The sequence below is a fragment of the Magnolia sinica genome, chromosome 9 (genome assembly GCF_029962835.1).
Source record: "Magnolia sinica isolate HGM2019 chromosome 9, MsV1, whole genome shotgun sequence".
Lineage (NCBI taxonomy): Eukaryota > Viridiplantae > Streptophyta > Magnoliopsida > Magnoliales > Magnoliaceae > Magnolia > Magnolia sinica.
The window spans coordinates 13,917,882-13,943,813 of record NC_080581.1 but is presented as its reverse complement, the minus strand read 5'-3'; the positions used below and the strand labels follow the sequence as shown (position 1 = coordinate 13,943,813).

Sequence of the window (25,932 nt, the reverse complement as noted above, 5' to 3'; positions counted from 1 at the left end):
GACCAGGTGTTGAAACTCCTGAGAGTCTACCACCCGAGCAAGAGGAAGGATCCATGATGACATGATGCCAACTGCAGTTGCCAGAACACATTGAAATGAAGAGCACATGCTACTGGTTGGAGCAGCTCATCACACCATCTCCATTCGGTTGCACGGTGAGTATGAAAACCATGATGACATGATCATCAAGTGGGCCATAGTTGTCGTTAGAATTTGGGCCGTTGGTTTATTCCTCCTAACTATTTATTTATTTTGTACTTATACTGCTAGGCATCTACTGAGTGGGGTTGCCTGGTGAGAAGCATTTGGTTGGGCCCAGGCTGACCTGACCCGAAAAATGATAGAATCCCCATTTCCCACCTGAATGTTCCTAACCTATCCGTTGATTAAGTGGGCCACACATACAAAGAAATAGATATTTTAGAGTAAGGAAACTAATGGTTTAAATTCAAGATGGATGGGTTGCCTAACCAAGGATCAAAATGGCATATTTGTAGGATATAACACAAATCAATCCATCACTGGCCTGAAAATAGAAAACTTTATAATCAACATTCCACATTTAATCGGCCTTACCGGACAGGATCATCCGCCACGGGGCTTGCTGCATGAGTGATTTTAGCAGGATCTTCCCTCTATACATCTAGTGTCCCGCCATGTAGCATGCCTATAGCTCAAAAGTCACAGTTTCCAATTTGCTGTGCTGCATTAGTCTGAAAAAATGGGCCAAATTTACATCAATCAGCGTGCCTAAGTACCATTCAATTACTGATCTTTTGGGCTGCAATGAAAGCTTGTATGGGTAACATATCATAGATGCCAATGTACCAAAAAAAGAAGAAAAAAACAGAAATATACAGAGGAAAGGCTGGAAATGTAGCAACAACCATTAATTACATTATCATACAACCACCCCAAAAATAAAATGCTACAACAGGCATGCCATAATTGAGTGTAAAACAACTTAAACAGAACATAATCAAGTAGAAAATACGAGCTTCAAATCACATCTGTCCCAAATTCCGAAGCCCCACATCTGCCGTCAACACTTCATATTAAATACAAAGATACATACAAGTGCAACCCCATAACAGAATTCAAAATCCCACTTCCACCATCATAACAATATCAAGAGTGGGCTGAGCCGGTAAGAGAATCCAAAATTCCATGTCTACCATCAACAAGCAGGAGGGGGCCCGATGACAGATTTCGAAATTACATGTCCGGCACTCTAATGGAACATTTGGAACTGGCAAGAAACCAAAACTGTCAGAGAATGGCATGGACTGTTCTTTTGAACTCAACAAATATTGAATAAAGTACCTGTGGCATGCAGAAAGGGAACAAGTTTCAATGACATGTAGCCATCAAGAACCTATGTAACAATGCGCATATAGCTCTCATCTGTGTGCACACCAGTGCACATGTTAAAATGGCATACTGTGTGACATCCGAGACGTGCATCAATTGGGCCACATTGTATAGAATCTCGCACAAAAATCTGATATGTTTACTAGTCAGGTGGGCCTGTGTATCAAACAAATGATAAGCTAGGAAAAAAAGGATCCGTTTCTCTGTGTAGATGGGTCTGATTTTTGGGTTAAAATATCTATACGCTGTTGTCCACCTGATGGACCGCTCTGATCTTGCACACTACATTGGCACATGGATGGCCAGGGCTATGCGTGCATATGGGCTTAGCAAACCTCTTTAATGGAATATCATAAAACAAATGTCTAGCGTGCTCCTCCCCAACACCATGTTTGGATACCAAAGATTCCATGCCAAACAATGGAAAAGGAAAAGGGTTTTCCTTTGATGTTAAAAAGAAAAGCGTGGATTCTTTGAAGAGACAATGTTTTTCCCTAATTTGGATTCTAGACCAAGAAACTAGGTGATTGTTATGAGAGGAATATGAGATTTTCACTTGCTACCCAAACAAAAACTCTAAAATTGAAACCCATGTTTCAATAGTGCTCATGGAAATCATCACTAGATAATTATTATGTTTTCCTTACCTTTCCCTTGGATTCCATATATCCAAACATGCCCAAAGGTTGGATGAAGCTCAATTTCGAGTCTCTAGAAAGAAGTAGCAAATGATATTATAGTCAAGCTGGAAGATGTAAAGTGCTTTGAAATGATTAAGAATCCAATCCTAAATTTTAAGGACCAATGAGCACGACCAATACTACAATGATGACACTTGTGTTAGTAGACTAAGTGTATGTAATGATGACTTACATTGCACATCTACTATTGCTACAATTACAAGAGTAACTAGAGAAGCAAGAATAAGCTGGAGGATCTAGGATTGCACCATGCAAAATGAGAATCATCTAGAGAAAACACATGCATTTTTTTTTTCTTCTCGGGGTCGGGGTGTTCGGGGATGCAGAAAACCCATTTCCACTCCATTTTAGGAATAAAAAAGTTGCCTGGAAATCAAATTTCATTTTCTAGCTTTCCTAAGAAACTGAACTGGGTTTTATTTATTTATTTATACGAACAGCCAGGGAAGTTTTATTAGCAAAGAAGAAAACACAGAACAAAACAGCAACCAAACAGAGGCAGCAAGCCAGACTCTCAATTCACCTCATACAAATGTACAATATGCATCCCTCACATTGTTAAAAAAAAAAAATGCATCCCTAGCCTCCTATTCTTTTGCCAAATAATTCACCTCTGAATTTGCTTCATGGAGCACTTGGGAAAAAGACACCTAGATAGAGTCACATAAATCGACCACCTCCTCAAATCAGTTTGGCAATCTTCCACTCGCTGCGGCCCACCTGATCACCTTCTTTGCATTACCCCCAATGATAAGCATTACAGCTAATTTCACCCCTTGAAGAAGAGAAGCAGCTTCCCACTTAATTAGAGATTCACATACCAACCAGCCCAGAGAATTCGACCGGTGAAACACCCTGGTCCTTATGAATGATGGCACTGGACTCAGCAGGCCAGGATTCCCCAGGGAACACCCGTTAAAGTTCACTTTCATCATCATAATCATCATCTAAGCCTTATATGGGGTCAGCTCCATGAATCCTATTCCATCATTCCACTCTATCAAGGGCCATACTTTAGTTAGACCATAGGTCGTCAAGTCTTTTCCTACCACCTCCATCCATGTTCTTTTGGGCTTTCCCTTGCCCATTTAGAGTCTTCAACTTGTACCAACTCACTCTTAATCGGTGCAGTTCTTGGCCTCCATTGCACATGACCAAACCATCTAAGCCTACTTTCCCTCATCTTATTACCTATTGGTGCTACTCCTAAGTTCCCTCAAATGCACTCATTTCTAATTCTGTCATTCCTCGTCTTGCCACACATCCATCTCAACATACTCATTTCAGCTACACTCATCCTACGAACATGTTGTTCCTTTTAACTAACCAACCTTCTATGCCATAAAGGATGGTTGCGTCTGTGGGAGTTTTGTGCTCTCATTGCTGGTCCTGAGCCTAGAAAAAGGAGAAGGGTTGCGCCATGTTCACGTCCGGCTTCAAACTTATGCCATAACATTAATCATGAGTTTGAACAATAGGACCCATCAAAGTTCAGTTTAATGAAACCAAAAGAGGGAGCTTCTCCAACTCTCTACTACCTCTGAATCCTTTCCATCCACACAATAGAATTGCCTCCCAATTAGACCAAGTCAAATTCTTCAGAATGTTTGTCATTCTTTTGTTTGCCTTTCCCCAATACACAATCATCCCAAAAATCTTCCTTCCGAATGTCTTCTGAGCTTGGTTACCCCTTGAATTCAAGCATTTCACCAAGAAAACGTTTTAAACCAGTTTCCAAGGTAGAGATGAGACGAAATGACCATTCAAGGTGACCATACATGTAATCCACCAAAAAATTGGAATGAAAAACAAATAAGGGAAGGAGGATAGGAATCCATGGTTTTCCATTTCCCGAGGATTCCACATTCATATCCATATCTTAGGTTTCTTTCATCGAAACATCCCCTAAAGATACATCCCTGCATTCACATGCCTTGGTGAAAGGAAACCACACACACACACACACACACACACACACACACCCCATCTTTTCCCCAAAATGCCACTTGTGTAGAACATCTGTACCATGCAAAAGGTAGGCCCCCATATGAACCCACCTGTCTCAAGAATCAGGTGGGACACAGACCGTCTGTTGTCCACTAATTCCAATGGTGTGGCCCACCTATGAGCAGGCTAGCTTGATTTTTGTGCAAGGCAATCTTCACGGTAGGGCATAACATCTGCATGGTATTGGTGGTAAGATGGGACCACATGACAAGTTATCATGCAGACACCTGTTGGCTATCAGTTTTCAAGGTGAAATAGTCAATGATGGTCATGTTGTGATGTTACCAGAATCAAGGTTCCCTTGTCTATTCATTTGATCTATGACAAATGATGACATCACGTCTTTTGCAATACACAAGTCTCCACGACTCGTTCAATGATGCTGCCCATGGTTAAATGCATCGATAAACCCTCCCAACTTCATGCACGTATATTTGCAATAATAGTCCAATGATGGCATCATAAATTGGAGGTAACAATTATTATTGAAGTGCATATGTTAATATGAAATATGGGGACAACGACTGGAAGTAAGGGAAAGAAAGAAATGCTGGGTTCTAATGGAATATCACTAAAAAGAGCATGTTGGAACAGAAATTCGCTTACTTGTATACAGATACTTGAACCCTTGATCCTATGCACGTTGGAGCTCCTTCAGTCCATGTGTGTATCTGAGTCTATGCATTAAAGTAAGAAATACATGTATATCTGTTAGGTTTACATGCATTCAGGAAGTATGGATGGAGAATTCACTATCATTAGTGAAGACAATAGAAATACCAAATAGATTTGAAATTGAATATGGAAGGAAGTGACCTAATTTGGAGCATCAATACCCCTCCCATCCATTCATTTTCCCTTGTCCCTACCATTGAAAGCAAGCTCGTTGTTGGACTTGAATCTTTTGCTCGTACTGCAGCCCTTGTTTCTAAAGACTTTTGGATCCCACAACACAATATCGGTCGAAGATAATGCTAAGCCACTTCCACCATCCACACCAACTTCTAGACACATAAGCCCATGCTCGCCACTTGTACCAACTTGCTCTATCGAAATTTCATTCTGTCCCACACTTATAGCGTCTTCTTCATCCATTCTCTCGAGTTCTTCCACCAGCTTTCTGATGCGTTCATTGGCACATGCAAATTTCTGTTTTGACTTTAAAGCTTCATGTGACAACCTTTTCAAATTATGGCCAATCTCATTATGATGAGAGAACTTAAAGATTTCACTATTGTGATCATAATGGGAGTTATTAGTATCAACGACAAGCCCTGCCTTTGCGTGTCGTGTCCACCTCTTCAATATGTAGTGTTCTGGCATCTTATCTATTCCCAATATTCTGAAGACAGCAAACGAGTGTCTGCACACAATACCTTGAAATTCAAAGAGAAGACAACTGCATGATATTTTATTTTCGTTTTCATTGTATGTCACGATGTGCACTTTTTCTTTTTTGCTCATGTGGGTGACTTCATATGTGCTAACTAGATCTTTATCAACCAAATTCGCATTATACAACGGGCTTTGAAATAGTTCTTCTATGACATCTTTGAGTACTTCATTTGTATAGACCTGTATCAACCCTTTCTCTATATCGAAGGGAGTTCTCGGTAAGGGTGAGCCATATGAATTTTTATCATTTGCAACCAATTCGTCATGTCTTCGATTTTCTAATGCTTTCTGATAACCCAATACAAAACCCATGAGTGCCAAATAAGGGTTCAAGTATCCATCAAACATAGCTCTCACACTTTCATTACGTTGGGTAGTTGATATTCCAGCGAGGAAGGTATTTCTCACATAAGCTGGGGCCCACATGTGACGAGTATCATATACCTGATGAAGCCAATCGACATGTTCGAGCTTATATTCTTTCATCATACTAGCCCATAACCTTTCAAACTCATGAACTGTCTCAGTTTGGTATATGCATCGGTCGAAGTCACCTTTAAATTTTGAACCTTTGTGATACAGATACCCCAAATGTGTCCGTACTTTCTGTAATTCATGCCACATGCAAAATCGATGCTGTGTATGTGGGAATACATCAGCAATTGCTGTTCTAATCGCTGAATCTTGGTCTGTTATTATAGTTTTTGGATGTTTTCCTCCCATTGCCTTAAGCCATGTCCGAAACAACCACTTAAAGTCTTCTATGGTTTCGTTGAAAAGGAGCCCGGCACCAAACAAAATTGTCTGTTTGTGATTACTCACTCCCGTAAAGGGAGTGAATGGCACGTCGTACAGATCGGTTTTGTAGGTGTTGTCAAAACAAATTACATCACCAAAAGCACGATAATCTAATTTTGAACCACCATCCACCCAAAAACAAGCCGTCACATGAGCCTCGTCATCTATTTGCATTTCATAGAAGAAAGATGGATCATCACTTGCAGCTTGCTTGAAGTATTTGTAAACAGAAGCAATGTCCTTCCCATATGTCACGAGCCGTTTTGTCTGAAGTGTCCTCTTTACATCTTTGTCTAAGGACCCTGTATTAGAAGGCCCACCTGATTTATTCATCATGAAATCCAAAGTGTTAGCTGGATCCCCTGCTACTTCTCTTAGAACCTCGAAAAATGTAACATCTTCTTCCGGGGGAGTCTTGTGCGACGGGAGAATATGAGATTTAATTGGGGTCATTAATTCATGAGAATGTTTTTCAACAAACTTCGTTACCACCCATCTATTTTCACCTTGCCTTTTAACCGCAAGTTCAGCAGGACAACCAACTCTAGTGATCGGTTTGGGAGCTCTCTTGCGATTTGTATTCTCCAAAAACTTTGCTTGTCGTTTCCCCTCTTTAGAACAACAAAAGGATCGAAATACAACCATCTTCAACTTCTTTGACACATCTCTTTGATTAAGACGCACGTTAAAGCCACTTATCTTAGCGTATGCATGATAAAACTCCGTGGCAGCCTCCTCTGATGTGAATTCCCTCCCAATATATGGTTTGCAAGCATCAGGTACAGTTGGTATGAACTCCAATTCAGGTTCCCCAACCTTAGAATGGCATATAGACGTGATAGGCTCCACACACAAAACAGGGCCTACAGATTCCTCTATCGACATGGATTGGATAGATTCTGTACACTCCAAATTTTGAACCGGTTGGGTGCGGTTTTCCATGGAAGATGAGGTTAATTCCGTTGCCATCACACCCTTGTCACTGCCATATTCCATGGTCGAAGCATGCTACCTAAGATTGATTCAAGAAAAGACATTATTTCTCATGGGTTTATTTTATTTTACTTGTCACATTTTCCGTCACCCATTAAAACGAAAAAGAAGAGGAATCGATACAAGCATCGATAATCTCCTACAACTCAAACACACAAAGGAAAATCCAACAAGAATACAAGTCCCCACACCTCTCCAAATGTATGTAAATTATTCATAGATTTCATGTTACATTTTGTCGAAGTAAGAAGTGTAACGAATTGAAAATTATCGAACGATTTGATAAGTGGACGAGAGTTCTTATAGATTAGATGAATTTTACAAGGGCGTTTGAATTCAAACAGAAATCTGTTCAATAGCTACACAAGACAGACGACAATTCGAATAACTTTGTGTGGACAATTCAAACCATCCAAAAGCTAATATTAATGAGTACGCATTTGGGTGCCTCTGTCTAATCCCATGCATTCAAAATATCTTCAGTTGGAAGATTAGTCTGCACAACTGGGACCCACGGTTCAATGATCCAAACCATTGAGAAATGGGACTCATTATGTCTCAATCAAACCTGGATGGATCATACCAATCTGGATCATGATTTGGATAGCGTCCATTAAGGATGTGGCCCAACATATTAATGGTCTAGATACAACACAATGAGTTCCACCTGTCCGGAGTATGCTTGACCATTGATGGTGCTGCCCAATATATCAATGTTCTCGATCACTGGACTGTGGGCCCAGCTTGTTCAAATTGGAGGACCAATGGTTGGATGCTCGAGATGAGCATTGGGCCACACAGCTGATTGACCCTTACCCAATTCGACACACACCCAACAGTCCATATTCAATGGTGTGACAAAATGGACGATCAGGAAGAAAGATGACCAACAGTCCTCACTCGGATGGATCCAACTGCGATCCATCCGTCCAATTTTCACACACACTTGTGGACTTCGGGCACAATGTGGCACACCAGTTGAATATCTGAGCCATCCATCGATAGGGCCCAACATATGGAAGCGGATTGCTTGACTCAGTATGCTATTGCGTACTGAGCAACTCAGGTGATGTATGTGTGTTATTCACGGCATCCATCCGTTTCACCAGATCATTTTAGGAGATCACCCCAAAATCGAAGCATATCCAAAGCTCAAGTGTACCACACAACAGGAAACAGTGTGAATTTAATTCCTACCGTTGGAAACTTCTCGGGTGTTTCCTGTGGTGTGGTCCACTTGAGCTTTGGATATGCTTCAATTTTGGGCCCATACCCTAAGGGCCTGTTTGGCCAGACTGATCCCACAGTATTAGGAGTGATGGGTTCGCGATATCCCGTGATATGCATGACGAGCCAAACAGACTCGGTGAACTTGTCCCGGGATATAAGCAATCCCATGGATCTTAAAACAATCCACGGACATCACCATCATTACCTTAAAAATGATCCCATCCCTTGGTTGGATGGATTGGAAGGTAAAATCCCAGGATGTGCCCAGCGTGCCAAACAGACCCAGTGAACTTGTCCCGGGATATAGCAATCCCATGGATCTTAAACCAATCCACTGACACCACCATCATTACCTTAAAATCCATCCCATCCCTCCTAATCCCATGGGATTCGCCCGGCCAAACAGGCCCTAAAATGAACTGGAAAAACGGATGGACGGTGTGGATAAGACACACACATCCACAGTGGGCTCCACAGCGTACTGACTTACTCAGTAAAGAATCCACTCCCCCCCCCCCCCAACCCCCCAACACACACACACACACACACACACACACATATAAACATCTCATCCCAATCCAAACCGTTGGTCCGTTGGGCCCCACTTCGGAGGGAACATGCCCAAAAAAACCCCTCCTCAGGATAATCCCAAACGTTCAATTTGCGGCCTGCAATCGGCCACATTCAACTTGTAAAAAAAAAAAAGGGAGAACCCACGAAAGGGAGACATTTCGTCCATGGCCCGTCGAATGTGGGACCCAGCAAATCAGTGCCCGAGATCGCAGAACCGTGCGCCCCACTTGTACACGGTCTGAATCTTACAAGCGAACTGCTACACGTGTGTGGGAGCAGATCCTCATGCCAGCCCAGCCGCGAACATGCGCTGAACATAAAGCACTCAGGTGGGCCCCAACTGCTTGGTTATGATCGACGGTTAGTATCCAACGTACAAGCAAGGGCCACCCGATGAGCGGCCCGTCCGGTATTTTGGGCCTCACGTTGAGCCCCACCTGGTACATGGCTCGGATCCTTCCACGTATGCAATGAATAGGAGATCTCTTGAAGAGGGACAAACCTGTAATTTCTTCTTCTCCTTTCTCGCTGGCGCCGGATCATTTCAGAGAGAGAGAGAGAGAGAGAGAGAGAGAAGGATTTAGGTTAGAGAATCAGTGAGCACGTACAGCCGATCGTAGGCAACCTAACCTACGCCCTACGCCTAAAGAACTGATCATCTCCAGGCGACTGTACCGGTAATAGCGATACAGGACGTTTTCAGCCAAAAATAAAAAATAAAAATCGAGGAGATAAAATGATTTTATTTTTTTTTTGTTTTTTTGTTTCGGGCTGAAAACGCCTGTACCGCTGTTAGCGGTACAAGCGCCTGCAGGGAAACAAGTCTCTTTTGACAGGCAGTTTGCCCTTCCTATATTCCAACAACTGCGCTAGCGTACCTCGCAGTAGGTACCAAGTGGTGGACGCGTCTTCGGTAGATCCCTGTGGGGCCCACCTTGATGTATGCTTTTTATATCCACGCCGTCCATACGTTTTTTCAGATCATTTTACGGTATGAACGAAAAAAATACAGCAGATCCATATCTCAGGTGGACCACACCACAAGAAACATTGGGGAACGAACACCCACCATTAAAAGCTTATTGAGGGCCACCAATTTGCCATCAAACCTGTTAATAAGGTTAAAAAGGACAGAGATGAAGGGACCGTATAAATATCAGCTTGATGCAGAGCCTTCCTGGCCTCAAGAAGTTTTTAATGATAGGCATTCAATCATCCCTACTTTGTAATCCACAAGTATTGGATTTTTCTTTCGTCCAGGTCTGCGGTTGGATGGCAATAAGACATCACGGCGGTCCCTAGGAAATTTTCAACGATGGGCGTTCAATCCCAACTTTTTTACGTGGTGTCGTTCACTTGAGCTTCATATCTATATCAAAAAATCAGTGGGCCCAAAAATCTTGGGCCACGTCATCACACAAGCAATTGGGATTACATGGTTTTCAGGTATTAAAAATTCACGTAAGAAGTGGAATGGTAATTGTTACTATGCCCGCATCTTACGCTTGATACACAGGCACTTTGAAATTTTACACGTGGAGTGTTCAACTCAAATTAAACCAACTAAATTGTGTGGGATCAGATTGGTTGAACAATCCTGACCTTGCACTTGTTTGTTGAAATAAGACCATTCGATATTTTTCAATCTTAACCGTTCAATAAATGTCCACCAATCTGACGGTCACATTCTGACAGTGTATCAAAGTTTTTCTCAATCTGGAGAAAGCAAGGCTAGTAGGGTCATCAGGTATGGGCCACAGCTGTACAAAACATATGAACTGTTAAGATAAATGGACTAACGGTTCAAATGTACAGTTGGCAGGCCTGCATATAATCCAGACCACCCAAAATTCTGGGCGCTGTTGTGGATGGACCACACCTGAAATTGCTGACTGGATGACCCTACCCATATGACATTGGGGATTGAATTTGGACAATTGGTATTGGATATGAGGATAGATCGTCACCATTTTTCTAAACTCTGGTGTCTTGTCCAGCATGCTTTGGACCCCACTACGCAGAACTTTAAACATTTAATCTTGCCCGTCCAATCCAGACAATCATCCATCTTATTTAGAGCAATATAATCGACAGACATTACTTGTGTTCAATTTCAAATTTGGTCACCTGATTAGTGCGTGCGTGTCAAAATTGAATGTACGGCTAAATTCAAACCTAACAACTATGACCACAAATGTCAAGATAGGTAAATAGACCCATGAGACCCATCCCACATGATGTATGCACGACATCCAAGCCATTCACCAAATGCGTCACCTCATGAAACCCTCTGGGGTTAAAAATCAGACCGATCTAAAACTTAGGTGGGCCACAACCAAGGGAACAAAGTGCAATGGGACACCAAAATTAGATTTTCACCAAGGGCCCACCTAAGTTGCAACACGGCCAATTTTTTTACCCAACCCTCCATTCAAGCTAGATGAAGGGTCTGTATGACCTGTATCATATACACAAATCAAGGGTGGGAGTCCCCTACCAACTTGTTCCTTTTGATGTGGCCACCCGAGTTTTGGATCCAAATGATGTTTTTGGCCTTCATGGTTTAAAATGGGGTGGTGCATGTATTGGGCCTAAAAATCAGCCCAATCCAAAACTCAAGTTGGGCTACAGTAAAGAAACAAAGTGCACGAAGACACCCACATCTGATTTTCACTGGGGCTCACCTGAATTGCAAAACAGCCTTTTTTTTTTTTTTTTTTGCCTGACCCTCTCCATCCAAGCCAGATGAATGGTCTGTATGGCCCAGATTGCATTTACACAACATGGTGGCACCCCATGCAAATCAAGGGTGGGCCTCTACCTGACTTTAGGAAAATTGGCACACCTAACACAAATCCTAGTAATGGGTGGACCTGCCAAGTCCGCCCAAAAACAAAAGGCTGAGTTCAGTTAAATCTGCTGGCAGCGTGATGACCCAAATCGAATAAGAACCGGCTTGTTTTAGTATTTGAGGCTCGACTCACCTAGTTTCTAAACAACGACATTAACGAGGAGTTGAGCTCGAGCTTTATAAAATCCTACGGAGGTTTATTAAGTCCACATGGCATGGAAGGGACACCATCTACACATCATCACATGTGCTAGCATGGCAGATAGGTGCAAATAATATCCAAGACATCCAACAGGTGGACACCAGCCTTGAAGATGTTCTCACCCAAAATCAGGCTACGCCACTCTTGAGGCTCACCAGATGAGCCGACATGCCCGATTTTTGGGGTCAAATATCTAAATGTCATGGTCCCACCTGATAGACCACTCGGATTTTGCACGTGTTCGCCATACTGGGACATGGGCTAGGGCTATCTACACATGTGGGCCTAGCAAGCCCCAAAATGAAAATGAAAAACTGATTTCTCCCCTCTCAATGATCACTTCCAATACAACGTATTAAAGCATGAAAACCTAGAAATTGTCTTTCATTTTGCAAATATATTTCCCAAACCCTTTGGATTAAAACTGCAAAATGGAGATTTTTACAAGAAGGGGTAATTAAAATAAGAGCCGCCGCCCTATTGTAAATATCGAATTAATCTATAGATGCACAAAAGACAGAGAATGAGAAACTTCTACTTTTTTTCCCCACCTCATTCACTGAACGGCTATGTACGGTTTTATCTACAATGGCATGAGCCTTCTGTACTTAAAAAACCACAGAAAAGAGCAGAAAATAATGACACCGGATATTCCAGTAATTATAAGGACCCACTTGAACGCACCTGCATCATCGAATAACGGTATTGAAAAGTTCATCCCGAAGACACCCGCAACCACCCCAAAGATGGCGACAACAAATGTTGCAGTTGTAAGCAGCAGCTCGAACTGGATCAGCTGATTCCGGACGTTGTCCTGAACAAAGGAAGAATTTCTGAGTCAATGATGCCAATCGTATGAAAATAACAGGAGCTGTAATTATAGTTCAAAAACCCAAAAACTCAACTTGATATTCATGTGGGTCAAGTAGACCCGACGACTCAAATCGACTGGACTTGAAATTTAAATAATTAAACTAGAAAGTATTTTTAGTTATAACAGATGTTGAAATGTATGAGTGAAAAGAAGAAGTGATCATTAGCAAATGCAATGCATGCAACAATACAAGTATCTTAATTGTGAGGTCCCCTGTCCGAATCGCGGGTCTGACACTAGTATCTTTTTTATTTAAAAAAGTCAAGAACTCAGTGACAGACTTGGTTTGAGTCAGGCCGAGTTGACCGAGTTGGTGAGCCAACTCAACCAGTCTCGCAGAACCTGTACCGAGTCTTGCTCCACAACAAGTTTCATACTGACGCGGCTCGAAATCTCAGCGAGTCGAGTTGACTTGGTCAAGTTCCGAGTTTTAGAAAAATGGCTATATTCCCACAAGGAGAGATTCTAGAGGTTAATTTTAATTTCAAATGATATTGAAAGATGCATCTTTCTTTTTCCTTGTTCACTGAAATTATCAAGGGAGCTCACATGCACATAACATCCATGCAAACCAGTGATCTACTTGCCCAATGGCTATAGATGTTTCGCCACCATTATGTGGCCAGTGGGCTGGATCTCTTGTCAAGAGTAAGGATAGGAAAAGCAGCAAGGGTGTTTTCCGTAAAAATATAAATAAAAAGAATTGGGTCAAAGGTATAGGATCCAGTGTGTGTGTCTGGTGCCGTTAGGAAAATGGTGTCATGTCATGCCTACAAACCTTGATTGGTGTGCTTTGGCAATGTTACCTAAACAACTCGACTGGGTTTTTGCCATGACAACACTAGCACTTTGGGAACTGTGCTATGATGTCATTAAAAGTCCTGTGTTGGACACATTATCAGTGAAGCTTCCCCCTCCCCCATCATCTGTTGGACACATTCTCAATGAAGCTTTCCTCTTCCTCCTCCTCCTGTTTCATTATGGCCCTCCTCTTGGATGAGCCATACCATGACATTCGTGCAGATTGACTCACGATCAAATCCATTTTTAGATGGTCGTGATGAGCTTAGAGCAATTTTTTCTGGAAAAAAAAAAAAAGAAAGAAAAGAAAAGGAAAGAGCAAGTATATATCGAATGATTTGAAAAAGTATAGATTGCAGGGTCACCTATCAGTTGGTCACTCTGGATCAAGGTGTTCCATATCCATTACAATATGGTCGTAAAGGCCGATTATAGACTGTTACACGATACGAGGGTGAAATGAGGCAGTTGGTTTTTTGGGACCGTATTGACCGTTACGGGAGTTATAAAAGCCGTTATAGGGCATAACGAGAAAAACAGCTACTTTTTTTAAATCAAATTTCTCAAATTTCCACTTTTCTTGTTCTAAAAACTTTCTTAGATTATTCTACAGCAGATTTCGACCAATCTTACTATAGTTTTTAGGATTAAAACTGTATATTGAAGTGATTTGGGCGAATAAAAGCTCCGAGGGCAATTTTTTGAAAAAAGTGGTATTTATGCCTTTCTTTTCCTATTTCTAGTTCTAATGCGTGATTGTGATGTGTAAATATTGGAGACACATAGTCATGTTCATAAATTCACCAAATACAACACTCTCACCAAAGAGTGGACTGTTATATTACCATAAACATGTTCAAAACAAAAAATGAATACATATTTGGAACATTTACATTATTCTGGATTTTCTAAATATTTTTTCAGAATTTTTCAGGCAAATTTTTTTTTTCCAACCGTTATGGGGGTCGAAATGGTCGCTATGCCCCCGTATTGGAAACGGTGGTGACAGTTATGGCCACCGTTACCGATACAGAATACCTTACTCTGGATTGATAATAGTTAAAAGAGGGTTGGCTCCGTTTACCAAATAGTACAGGATGCAAACCAGATCCATACTCTGGTTCAACATTTCAAGGAGGACCATGAAAGGGGATTTTTTTTGCTTTGATATTGAATCTGGTTATCTGGTCAGCTTTGAATTTTTTTTATTTTTTTTGAACAGTAGCTTTGAATGTTATTGATGTGGCAAATTCTAAAATGACAACAGGAATTGAAAAAATCTAACCCAGGAAACTTAATGACTTCGGATCATTTTAAATAGAAGCACTTTCGCAAATTCTACAACCTCTGGGGTGATTTTCTCGTGCAAATTGCAATCACAATCAGGAAATGCATATTTACTCCTACAAAGTGGTAAATGAAGAGGGCCACAAACCAGCTGAATGTTGATGAAGTCCTCCGTATCATCAATGTACTCCTTCAACTGGACAGAAAGACCAATGATTGGACAGATAGATGGCTACTTATACATGAGAAATGAGAAAAGCGGTGTAAGGGAGAACAATTGGTGTATACCGATGTCAGTTTGTTGAGGGTACTGTCAATGACCACAAAGTATGCTTCCAACAACATCTCCAGCTCCTCTATATTCTCTGTCATGCTGTCCGAGCCCTTCATGCTCTCATGCCTGCTCCTTGCAATGCTCAAGCTCTTCTCAAGCTTCCGTGTTTCGGGCGGTGAACAAACGGGGGAAACTGGAGCTGAAACAGATAGTCCCGGCCCAGCCGAGCCGTATCCCACAGACTGATCACCATAAAATGATGCTTCCATCCTCATCTTCTTTTCAGTGAGATACAATTCGGCCATATCACCATCATCGTCCATTAGCTGCTCTATCTCATCCCTAACCTACACAAACAGCAACTTAAGAATGGCTCAAAAGTTGGATAATGTACATGATAAGTAGAAAATGGCATGCGGAGACACCTTCTGAACTCTCCTAGTCAAAGCGACAAGTCTGCTTTTCAACCGACGAACACGTTCCAAGTTCAAGGTACTGATCTTCGATGTCAGTTCATCTAACAACGGGTATGCTTCAATTTCTAGTTCTGCTGCCTGATTAGCATGAGAAAATTGCCAATAACACATGAGTTGGAGATTGAAATTGCTTATAGAAGTCAACCTTTACGATAACTAGTACAAATATGATAAAATCTAATGTAATTTCTTTAACATAAGTTATGGCGAGAGAGAACTAGCGCTGGGTGGACGATGTGCATGTGTGCATCTAAAGTTCTACAGGATCTCCACATTGTTGACACCCCACTATCAAGTGGGCCCAGATCAGAGACCTTCATATAATCAATGGTGTAGATTGGATCAAAATGTGGAGTTGGATGACTTTGAAATGATAGGATCATGAGACATGATTGAATCCTTAACGGTTATGACAAACGGCATTATGAGTGTAGGCCTCACACAGGTTTATGAGGGCCCACACAGATTTATTTTTTTGGTGAGGTCGGGTGAAAAAGTGGATGAAGTTTACCCGCCTTATAGCAAAAGCAATTAAAGTTTTAACTGCCCACTATGAAGGGTTTTTGGTTGCCTTGGTTAAGACAGATTGTTTAACTGCCTTTGCCTAAAGGTGGTTAAAGTTTAACCGCCTTGCAGTCGTTTTGACAGGTTTTGCGTGATTTTTGTAAAATCATGTCCCATTCCAATGATTTTTCCGTTGGTTGTGTAGCATTTTCATGATTTCATCAAGGTATTTAATAACAGTAACAGTGGCCATAAAGGCCACCATCATTACTGTTACGATAAAAATAAAAAAGAAGACTAGAAAGGCTCCGTGACAAACCGTTATGGGCATGGTATCCAAAACAGTTACATAACAGACACTACATAATGATAATGGTGGGCACTGTTATGCGTTACGGGCCATAATGGCCGTCATGAAAAAAATGGCCCGTACCGGTCCAATACAAGTATACAACCCTCTAACAGTCCATTATGGGGGCGTTATAGTTTTTTTGTTCTTTCCTTTTTCATTTCTTTTTTTGTTTTTTAAATTTGTCTATAGCGGTCATTATGGCCCGTATCGTAATGATAACAATGGTTGTATCATTTACTGATATTGAATACTTTGATTACAAGCCATTTTTTCCATAACTGCCACCATGGCCCTATAACCACGGTGTGCCGTAAAGGCCATTACGTAAAGATAAAGGTGGCAACTGTTACACGTTACGGGGTCATAACAGCTGTAACAGCCGTTACAGAAAGAATTGCCCATAACAGCCGGTACAGCCCCTGTAACAGCCCATTATGCCCCCCATAAAGGTTATGACGGCTCCGTAATGGCCCATCTTCTTTTCAGTGAGAACATTGCAATGCAAAGCTAGCTGTGAGTTTGAAAAAGGTGTTCAATTTATCATTAATAGAGGCAATATAATTCACTTTGGAAAGAATGCTTGGATTGATGATGTAACGCTAGAAGGTTCATTCCAAGATCTAGGTCTCTCTGATCATTGAGCAGTCCTAGGAGGTGCCGTTGTTTGGGATATTTAACTTCGGCTTCAGAAGTCTTTTGAGGATGCAATGCAAAGTTAGTATAGATCCACTAACTGAGGACCAAAAGTGTGGAAGCACGAGCTGAATGGAAAGATCTCCAAAAAGTCTGTAATGCAACTCATCTCGAGTGAGGCCGGATCTTGTTCGCCATGTATGGAAACGTGACAAGTCCCCATTCCACCTTGGCTGCAAGTGTTTGCTTAGGCTGCAACAGCAAATAAGAAGCTCAAAGCTGACAACCTGAAGAAGTTTCAGATTCCAATGCCAGATGTGTGTCACGTGCCGTGAAAAAGAAGAAAGTGTGAACCATTTGTTCCTCCACTGAGATGTGGCTAGGAACATATGGGTTCTTCTCTTGAGCATGCTCAGGGTGGGTGAACTGGGTTCGAAAAGAATTACAAGCGGGTGCAATGAAGGTCCAATTCAACATGGAAATCTGGATGATGCTTCCCTATGGACTAATTTGGGGCCTGTGGAGAGAGAAAAAGGAGGATGCTCGACATCAAATCAAATTTGGTAGATTCAACCAAGTGTAGCATATCCTCTATGATTGCTAGCTAGGCTCTTTCTAAGAGTGACTTTAGGGGCACTCCTTTGAGGAAATTATGCCCGAATGAAGAGGAAGTGATGCTATAATGCCTGACTGTTTTTTTTGTTTTGTCTTTTTTTCTTTCTCTTTCTTTTGAGCATTGATTGGGCTGCCATTTTCTTTGTATCCCCTCTTTTCTGCTCAATAGATTTTTTGTCGCAGCTCGAAAAATGATCAAAATGCCAAGGTTACCACCAGTGATAAAAACAGAAGTAGGGAAGGAGAGAGAGTGCAATTCTAAACAATATGAAGCATTAAAGTAGGGAAGGATAGGCATAAAAACAGGCTATTTTTTGTTCACGGTCCTCTTTCTTGCAAAATGATCAAAATGCCAAGGTTACCACCAGTGATAAAAACAGAAAAAAATGCATCTGTCTCAATCAAGAAATCAAGAGGTAGATAGAATCATGGTACTTCAAATGCAAAGGTAAACAAAATGGAGCCTACAAAGAAAACCAAGATTGATTACTATCCAAAAGAAAAGGAAATGCAATAGCAATGAAGTAGGGAATGATAGGCATAAAAACAGGCTAGTTTTTGTTCACAGCCCTCTTTCATGCAAAATGATCAAAATGCCAAGGTTACCACCAGTGACAAAAACAAAAAATGCGAGTATTAAGTAATTCTAATGATATGAATCACAACAAAAATAGCCAATATAGAAGGTAAAACCACAGTCAAACATTATACTAGCTGCATTGTCTATGGTAGAGTACTACTCTGTACAAACTAGCTTTGGATAGCCACTATTGCCGTTAAAGGAAAATTATCCTTTTTCATTCATGATTCCTCAGACTACATGGATTGGAAAGCAACCAGTCCCACATCCATTGACCAGGCAGGAAGGTGCAAACATTGAAACTTGAATTTCAAAAGAAATGATCACATACATTGCATGTATGTGAACTTTCACATACTGCCCTGTCGTTCCTGCCTATCCGTCATGTGTATAGGACATACAGGCTCTGGAGAAGGTGGAAGACAGCATGAAGATTAGCCATGAAAATAGACCGACCCACCCAGTAGGTGGGCCACACATGTAAATTAAGTCAGACCAGTGGATGTCCATTGATTTCGACAAATTGACCAGCCAAATGAATGGATACTCCAATTTTCTGCCAAGTGACCTTCATAGCATGGCCCACATTTTAAATGACTTCGATAGTCTGCACAGGTGATGCTTCAGCAGGAAAGAGGTGGACACATGTGAAAGTTCACATACAATTCCTGTATGTGATTTTTTTTTTCCTTGATGAATGGTTGTATCATTATCATTATCATTATCATTATTATTATTATTATTATTATTCTTATTTTGAAGGGTAATGGTTGTATCATTATTAGAAACAGAAATAAAAACTATACAAAAGAGAAAAGTTCCCCACATTGAAGTCATTGTGTGACCTCGGGAAGGGGGGAACTACACAATTCCAATATATGGTCATTTCTCAAATTTCAAATATTTGAAGCAAGTCACTGTGTAACCTCAGGGAAGGGGGAACTTTAAGCTAGTCTAGAGGGGGCGCTCCCTCCTTGTTGCCCGTAGAGGGCTTCTATTGGATAGTGATGGCAAAGAAGACCCTAACTTGCAACATCTACACAACTTCTGGACTTAAAAAAAAAGTGATAATGTGCAGGGAAGTCGAGAAACAAATACATCTAGGTTCACAACCATTTTGGGGGAACTTTTGAATTTCTTTACAAATGTGGAGTTGGGAGGGTGACAGCATGGAAGGCCTTCCGATAACCTAGTCCATCTCTTGCACACATTCATACCATTTGTGCCGTTCTGGAGCATTCAAAAGGAAACTAATAGCATAACCTTCAAGAACAAAGCTGCTTCAGAAAAGAAAATGATGGAAAGAATAAAAGATTTTATCATTCACTGGGTCAACTTCAGGAAAGAACTCTGGTTCCTTAGCAAGCACCATGAAAATTAAGTTTCCATGTTCCAGGTGGGGAACACTTCCAACTAACAACCAACCACTCCGTTTCCAACAGTCCATCACCACTTTCCAGTTTCTTCCCAAATCAGAAGCGTCATGGATATCTTTTGTAAATATGGCCAGTTTATCAGAGAATTATTCAATTGGTTACGACTAGTTTTCTTTTTGCAACAAACCCCCTGGTTTTTTTTTTTTCCTGAAACCCATTGGTACTTTTTTCCAATTTTTTTTAATTTATTTATCGTTGTCTTCATATAATATAAACCTCCGTTTCCGAGCACCTATAACCAGCCCCTACATTTGTTCACTTTCAACCTTTCATCTCACCCATTCAAGTGTTTCAAGTCTCTGAAAGTTGTCCAGATTTCTGTCCCTAAACCTGCAGCCTGTTGCTTGACCTAAAAATTTTCTGGTATCATCATCATCATTATCTAAGCCTTGTGCTAAATAATTGGGTTTGGCTACACGAATCATATTCCTCCATTCTACTCTATCAAGGGCCATAACTTCAATTAGACCAAAGGACATCAGGTATTTTCTTACTACTTGCAGCCACGTCTTTTTGGGCCCTCCCCTTACCTTTTAAAGCCTCAACTTGCACCAACTCACTCCTAACTAGCGCAATTCTTTGTCTCCGCTGAACATGACCAAACCATCTAAGTATATATTCCTTATCTTATTATCTATTGGTGCTACTCATAAGTTCCATTGAATGTACTCATTTCTAATTCCATCCTTCCTCATCTTGACCTTAAAATTTTCTTGTGTGTGTGTCTGTGTGTGTAGGTTTTGCTAACATCCCCAGAGCTTTTAAATGGGACATGGGGTAACCCATCATCGATCTGAACCGTTCATCCATTTATACTAGGAGCAAGCCATGGTGAAAAAACCATGCCAATTGGATGACCCCAAGCGTCCAATCAATATCATGGAAAATAGACACCCAAGATTGAGCAGAAAAGACAAAATAGCTCCAACCATCATCTTGAAACATCTACTAGATAGATCCCACTTTGTATTGCTTATGATTCCAAAGTAGCATCTTGGTTTGATGATTCTAACCATGCGATCTATGGCTCATAAACAATGGATGGTCGTAACAAATTGGCCCCATTCGAAGGGTGAGGATCATCCGATTGGAATGATTTTTGCACCATGGCTTCCTCTCATTGGTACAATTGAATGAACCATCCCAATCGATGATTGGATGTCCCACGTGTCATTGAAAAGGCTTGGGCATGTTGTTAACACCCTCATAAAGGTGCGGACGCTAGCAAAACCATATATAGACATATACATATGAGAGATGCTCCGGTGCTAACTGAGCATTATAACTTATAGTGCTCCTAGTTGCATTGGTCCACTAGAACAATCTAATTCAATCCAATTCATTGATCCATATTGTTCATTAAGTCCAACCCATATTTCATGGGCTACCATGCAAACCTTGAACCAATCCAACAAATATTAACCGTTGATCAATGGCCTTTAATATGGATGGTCAAGATTGTTTACACAAAAATAGGTCCAATCAACAATTTGATCCATCTATTTGTTAGTGCCCATCATAGATTGCTTATGATTTTGAAGAATCACTTTTTTGTTAGATGATCAATCATTTTATCCATAGCTTGGAAAAAGGATGGCTATAAAAATAGGGCCAAATCAAAGATGGATAGATCACTTTTTGCACAGTAATCCATGAAATGTGTTCTAGACTTAATAGATCGTTCTGATTGATTGATTGAACTCTCCAAAATTGACTGATCCTAACTCTCTCTCTCTCTCTCTCTCTCTCTCTCTCTCTCTCTCTCTCTCTCTAATCAAAACATAGCAAGGCCAAAACAACCAGAAACACATTAGAACACAACCTAAGATACAGGGACACTCAGCAAGGGCCTTATTATTTTAGGCCCAGTCCATTACATCCATTTTTCTCTTGATACCTCTGAAACTAACCATTGCAATTACATAAACACTGGTTATTCCTCTCCCCATAAGGCTCAAATGCCTACCAATAAGGATAGTCTCCATAGCATCCTCCCTCTCTTTCCAATCCCGCCCCACGCCAAGATGGAAATTGGCCCTCAATAGATTCTGGCATCACCCACAACATATCGAAGATCTCAAAAAACTTCTTTTAGAACTCATTAGTAAAGGGACGGTGAATAAACAGATGGTCAACCAACTCCTCATTCAGCATACTCAACATCCCGACATTGTTGATCGCCATCATCCTCTTCCATAGATTATCAACTATAAGCACATTATTCCTTCCCATCGGCCATGCCAAAGCTGCTACCATGGGGGGAGGCCCATTGTGACAAATAAAAGTAGTGTGCCCCATATCCCCTCCCGGAGATGTCCCAAGGATCGACCTATAGAAGGAGCGGTCGAGAACTAGACTTTTCTTTTTTCCATACCAACGTGTCTCTAACACTCAAAGAAGGACAAATACCATCAAGCTGCTTAATGTAGGACCAATGCATAAACCAACTAACATGTGAGATCAAGTAGCAGAATTAAGCCAATTAACAAAAAATAAATAAACACAAATATTGCCATAATCATCACAAATACCATGAAAATCAAAAGAACATTATGCATAATCCTCGCCTAAGTTACCAACATCGTCACACAAGATCATTAAATAAAAGGAAACTAGGATCTAATGGATGTAAGGACATCCAATTAGCATAAGGTATGGTCTATTTCAAAGTAGAATGCCTAATACAACCTAGGGTAAAATTAGGGTTTTAGGAAATTGGGAAAATCTAGAAAAGTTCGGGATTTCTAGAGTTAGGGTTAGGGTTTTGGTAGAGAGGAAAGGGGATTTGATTTAAGGGTGAAAGGAAGCCAAAATGGACAACGTGTGGACGTACGGCCAACCTGGAAGGTTCACACGTGTGGTCATATGGTCACACATGTGCCATCGGATGGATGGGTTAGGTCTCTTAGGGTTTGAGATTATAAATAGGTAAATGAAATATGAGTTTAGGAGAAGATGAAGGCTTAAGATGAGATAATCGAAGAACTTGAAGAAAATACCTTGATGGAGAGAAAAATAGATAATGTGGGGATAGATGGAGACCTCGCACCTTCGTTGATAAAGATTAACCGCACACCAATCTCCCTTCCAAATCACATGGAAGTATTTTCAAATCTCATGAAGATTGAAAAAGAAGACGAAAGCAAGAGCTTTTTCTCTCTCTTTTTTTAATCACAAAATCTAATGATGGAGAGGGTCACAAGCCCACCCTCTTTTATAGCTCCAAGAAAGTTAAAAAATTACCATAAACACCATGTTTTGTGAATTTTGACAAAAATAGCCCTAGTCTAACTAAAATCAACTAAAAACACTCATAATGGTGTCCAAACATAACATAAACAAAACTAAATCCCATAAGCTAATAAAATCTAAGAAAAACTAATATGGACGATCCACGATGGCCTGATCATGTGATCCAACGGCCTGATTGTCACATCCCTCCAATCCAACAGTCTGGATCACTCCATAAAGCAGCTCATGTGCATCTTCTAGTGTGGGGTCTTCCAGATGCTCGCACATGCATATGAGGTCTTTAGCACGATCACCAGTATTCGCCTAGCCACAGAGAAATCGGTGTGGCCCGCCTCCTCTGATATGTACGCAAAGGTGTACGTGAAGTGATGTCCTCAGCACTGCTCCAAAAGGCTAATGAACTCAGCCTCTTCCCCTTCTAACAAGTTCCTCCGACATGGAGGGGACCATGCCACCCCATTACCGAAAATTGAATAGCAACGAGAGAGAGTAATGTTCCAAGGACTTTCTGAAGTTAGCCAGACTGTCCCTAGAAGCAAACTTTCTAATCTTGTTCACAACCCCAAGTATAGGGTCGCGATGTAATAATAACTCGTGAGAACGAGGTCAAATCCACAGGGACTAAACTTGTATGTATTCTGAAAAGAACTAGAACTAGAACTAGAAGTAGAAGAAGATCTAAATCTGAATTCTGGAATAAAAAAGAGTAATTGTGAATAATATTTAAACTATCAATTAAAGGTGGGAACTAGGGTGCCAAGGGTCCACTTGTAGCTATCAAGATGCTACCATATTTGATTCAAGGAACACAATTAGAATTGGAGTCCTATCCTATCCAATCGGAAGATAAAGCAATTTAAATCAAATCTGAACTTTTCATTGACCTAATTCTCAATGGAAGAGAATTATGAAGATTGGAAGGGATTCCATCACCCTACCATGCCTAGGAGACGATGGTGAACAACAAGATTTACCAATCTCACAATCTAAAAAACAGGAAAAGAATATGTCCAAAGCTATCACAGTATCTATTGTAATTTGAGTAACAATAAATCATAGAAAACTGAAAATATTCCTTTAATATCAAATTAGAAATCAATGAGGTTCAATTAGAACAAAAATCAAAGTAAAATAAACATCCAAACACGCTACAAGCTTCACCTCTTAGCCCTAGCTAAGAGGTTTAGCCAACCATAGACATGATTGAAACCAAATCTCTTAAACAAATCATGAAAAATAAACTAGGGAAGAAGAAAAACTCTTTGGCGGCTGTTCCACCCTTGTGTATGCTCCTTGAGACCTTTTTAAACCCTAGAAGATGCTTTGGAGCATCCTAGGGAGTTCTGTTTATAGTTGTGGAACTCCAACTTTCGCCCCCAAGTTGGAAAAATCTAGAAACTGCCTCCAATTTACACACTCTGCACAATTTCCCAAAATATGCTCGGAGTTTAAACCACCTCAAATTTAGCACTCTGTGCAGTTTTCGAAAATATACTCGGAGTTTCAGAATATGCTTTTTCAGGGTAATTTCAGGAATATGTTTGTTTTCAGGATAATTTTAGGATTCCTTTTCTTTACTTCAAATTTTTGATTCTCTTCATTCCTCACTTGGTTTTCTTGGATATTTGACATGTGAATTCTTCATTAATGACTTCCAAATCTCCAAATCTTCATTTAGTAATCTTTTGAGTATAAATCTTCCTTTGGCATCAATTTCATCTTAAGCTCTCGAAATCACGTCGCACATGAAAACATAAATAATTAAATCGATTAAGCACTATCATGTTTATAAAACCAAGGTATAAATAGCAGGAAATATGCAATATTTCACACTCAACAAATCTTACACTCTATTTTCCACCACTCTAAAATTTTGCAGCATTAGCACTGAAAATTGAGCAACTTCCAAGTAACTTTTTATGTGAAGGAACAGAATCGGGTAATAATTTCATCTTATTAATTGGAAGCAAGTGCAAAAGCTACCGAGGAGAGGAGGCCTCCAGATCAGCAAGTTACGAGAGAGGAATTGGGCACTCCTGAGTAAATGGTGATGGAGGTTCAGGAAGGAGCCTGTTTATATAGGGGCAATGGGATTGGAAGGAGGATGATTCTCAGGAAATCAAAGGGAGGATGATTCCTATGAATTTATACCAGGGCAAGGAGGTGCGGAAAGCAGTTAGAAAGTTGGGGTAGAGGTCAAAGGGGTTATTGGGGAGTCTCGTTTAGAGTTGGTTTGGAGTTTGGCAAGGGCATTGGTTTTTTATTGGGAACAGTAACAAAGTCCTTTGAGATAGACGTACAGGGTCCATGTCGGCTAATCTGGGTCGGCCGTCTGATGTTTGGCTTGCTTGGGCTGGATGTTAGGATTGGATTCCAGCTCGGCAAGGCCCAGGTCGGTGATAAGACTGGGTCCCAGCCAGTGTTCGAGTTGTCGATATCGCTATAAGTTTCGCTGGCCGGAGATAAAGATATAATATCGTTATCGTGATAATATCGCCGATAACTGGAAATTTGGGGAAAATGGACGAAACATGGGAAAACAGTGTGATTTCTCAATGAAACTTCAGGACATGCCTAAATACATATATTTGTATATTTGGGAATAAAAAATTACAAAAAAGACTGCATTACATAATAAATTTTCATGGGAAAACATAAATATCATCCAACATGTTCATAGGGTCATATAGATCTGTATGGAACCTTCCTAGGGCCCGCCATGAAGTT

General features: G+C 40.7%; 2 protein-coding genes across 5 annotated transcripts in view; both read right to left on the bottom strand.

The window, feature by feature from the left end:
* Nucleotides 1–875: 875 nt before the first annotated feature.
* On the bottom strand, nt 876–9,827 carry LOC131256945 (protein FAR1-RELATED SEQUENCE 5-like). Of its 4 annotated transcripts, none has more exons than XR_009177025.1 (4): nt 9,571–9,826; nt 4,896–7,284; nt 4,686–4,756; nt 876–1,249 (listed from the first exon to the last, which is right to left on the bottom strand). XR_009177025.1 is itself a non-coding variant. In XM_058258062.1 (4 exons), exons 2-3 carry the CDS (start codon nt 7,266–7,268, stop codon nt 4,734–4,736), a joined length of 2,337 nt encoding a protein of 778 aa, XP_058114045.1. In that variant the 5' UTR covers nt 7,269–7,284; nt 9,571–9,827; the 3' UTR covers nt 876–1,249; nt 4,686–4,733. The 4 variants fall into 4 exon arrangements, 2 of the variants coding, with proteins under 2 accessions (XP_058114045.1, XP_058114044.1); XR_009177026.1 differs by having other exon boundaries at nt 4,686–4,750; XM_058258062.1 differs by having other exon boundaries at nt 4,686–4,750; nt 4,949–7,284; nt 9,571–9,827.
* Nucleotides 9,828–12,519: 2,692 nt separating this feature from the next.
* LOC131256944 (magnesium transporter MRS2-1-like) overlaps nt 12,520–25,932 on the bottom strand; it is a 30,055-nt gene continuing 16,642 nt past the window's right edge. Inside the window, exons 2-5 of the mRNA XM_058258060.1 lie at nt 15,783–15,911; nt 15,372–15,704; nt 15,232–15,279; nt 12,520–12,935 (exon numbers count right to left, since the gene is read on the bottom strand). Coding sequence (XP_058114043.1) covers nt 12,705–12,935; nt 15,232–15,279; nt 15,372–15,704; nt 15,783–15,911 — 741 coding nt within the window. The 3' untranslated portion in view covers nt 12,520–12,704. The remainder of the gene's footprint in view (nt 12,936–15,231; nt 15,280–15,371; nt 15,705–15,782; nt 15,912–25,932) is intronic.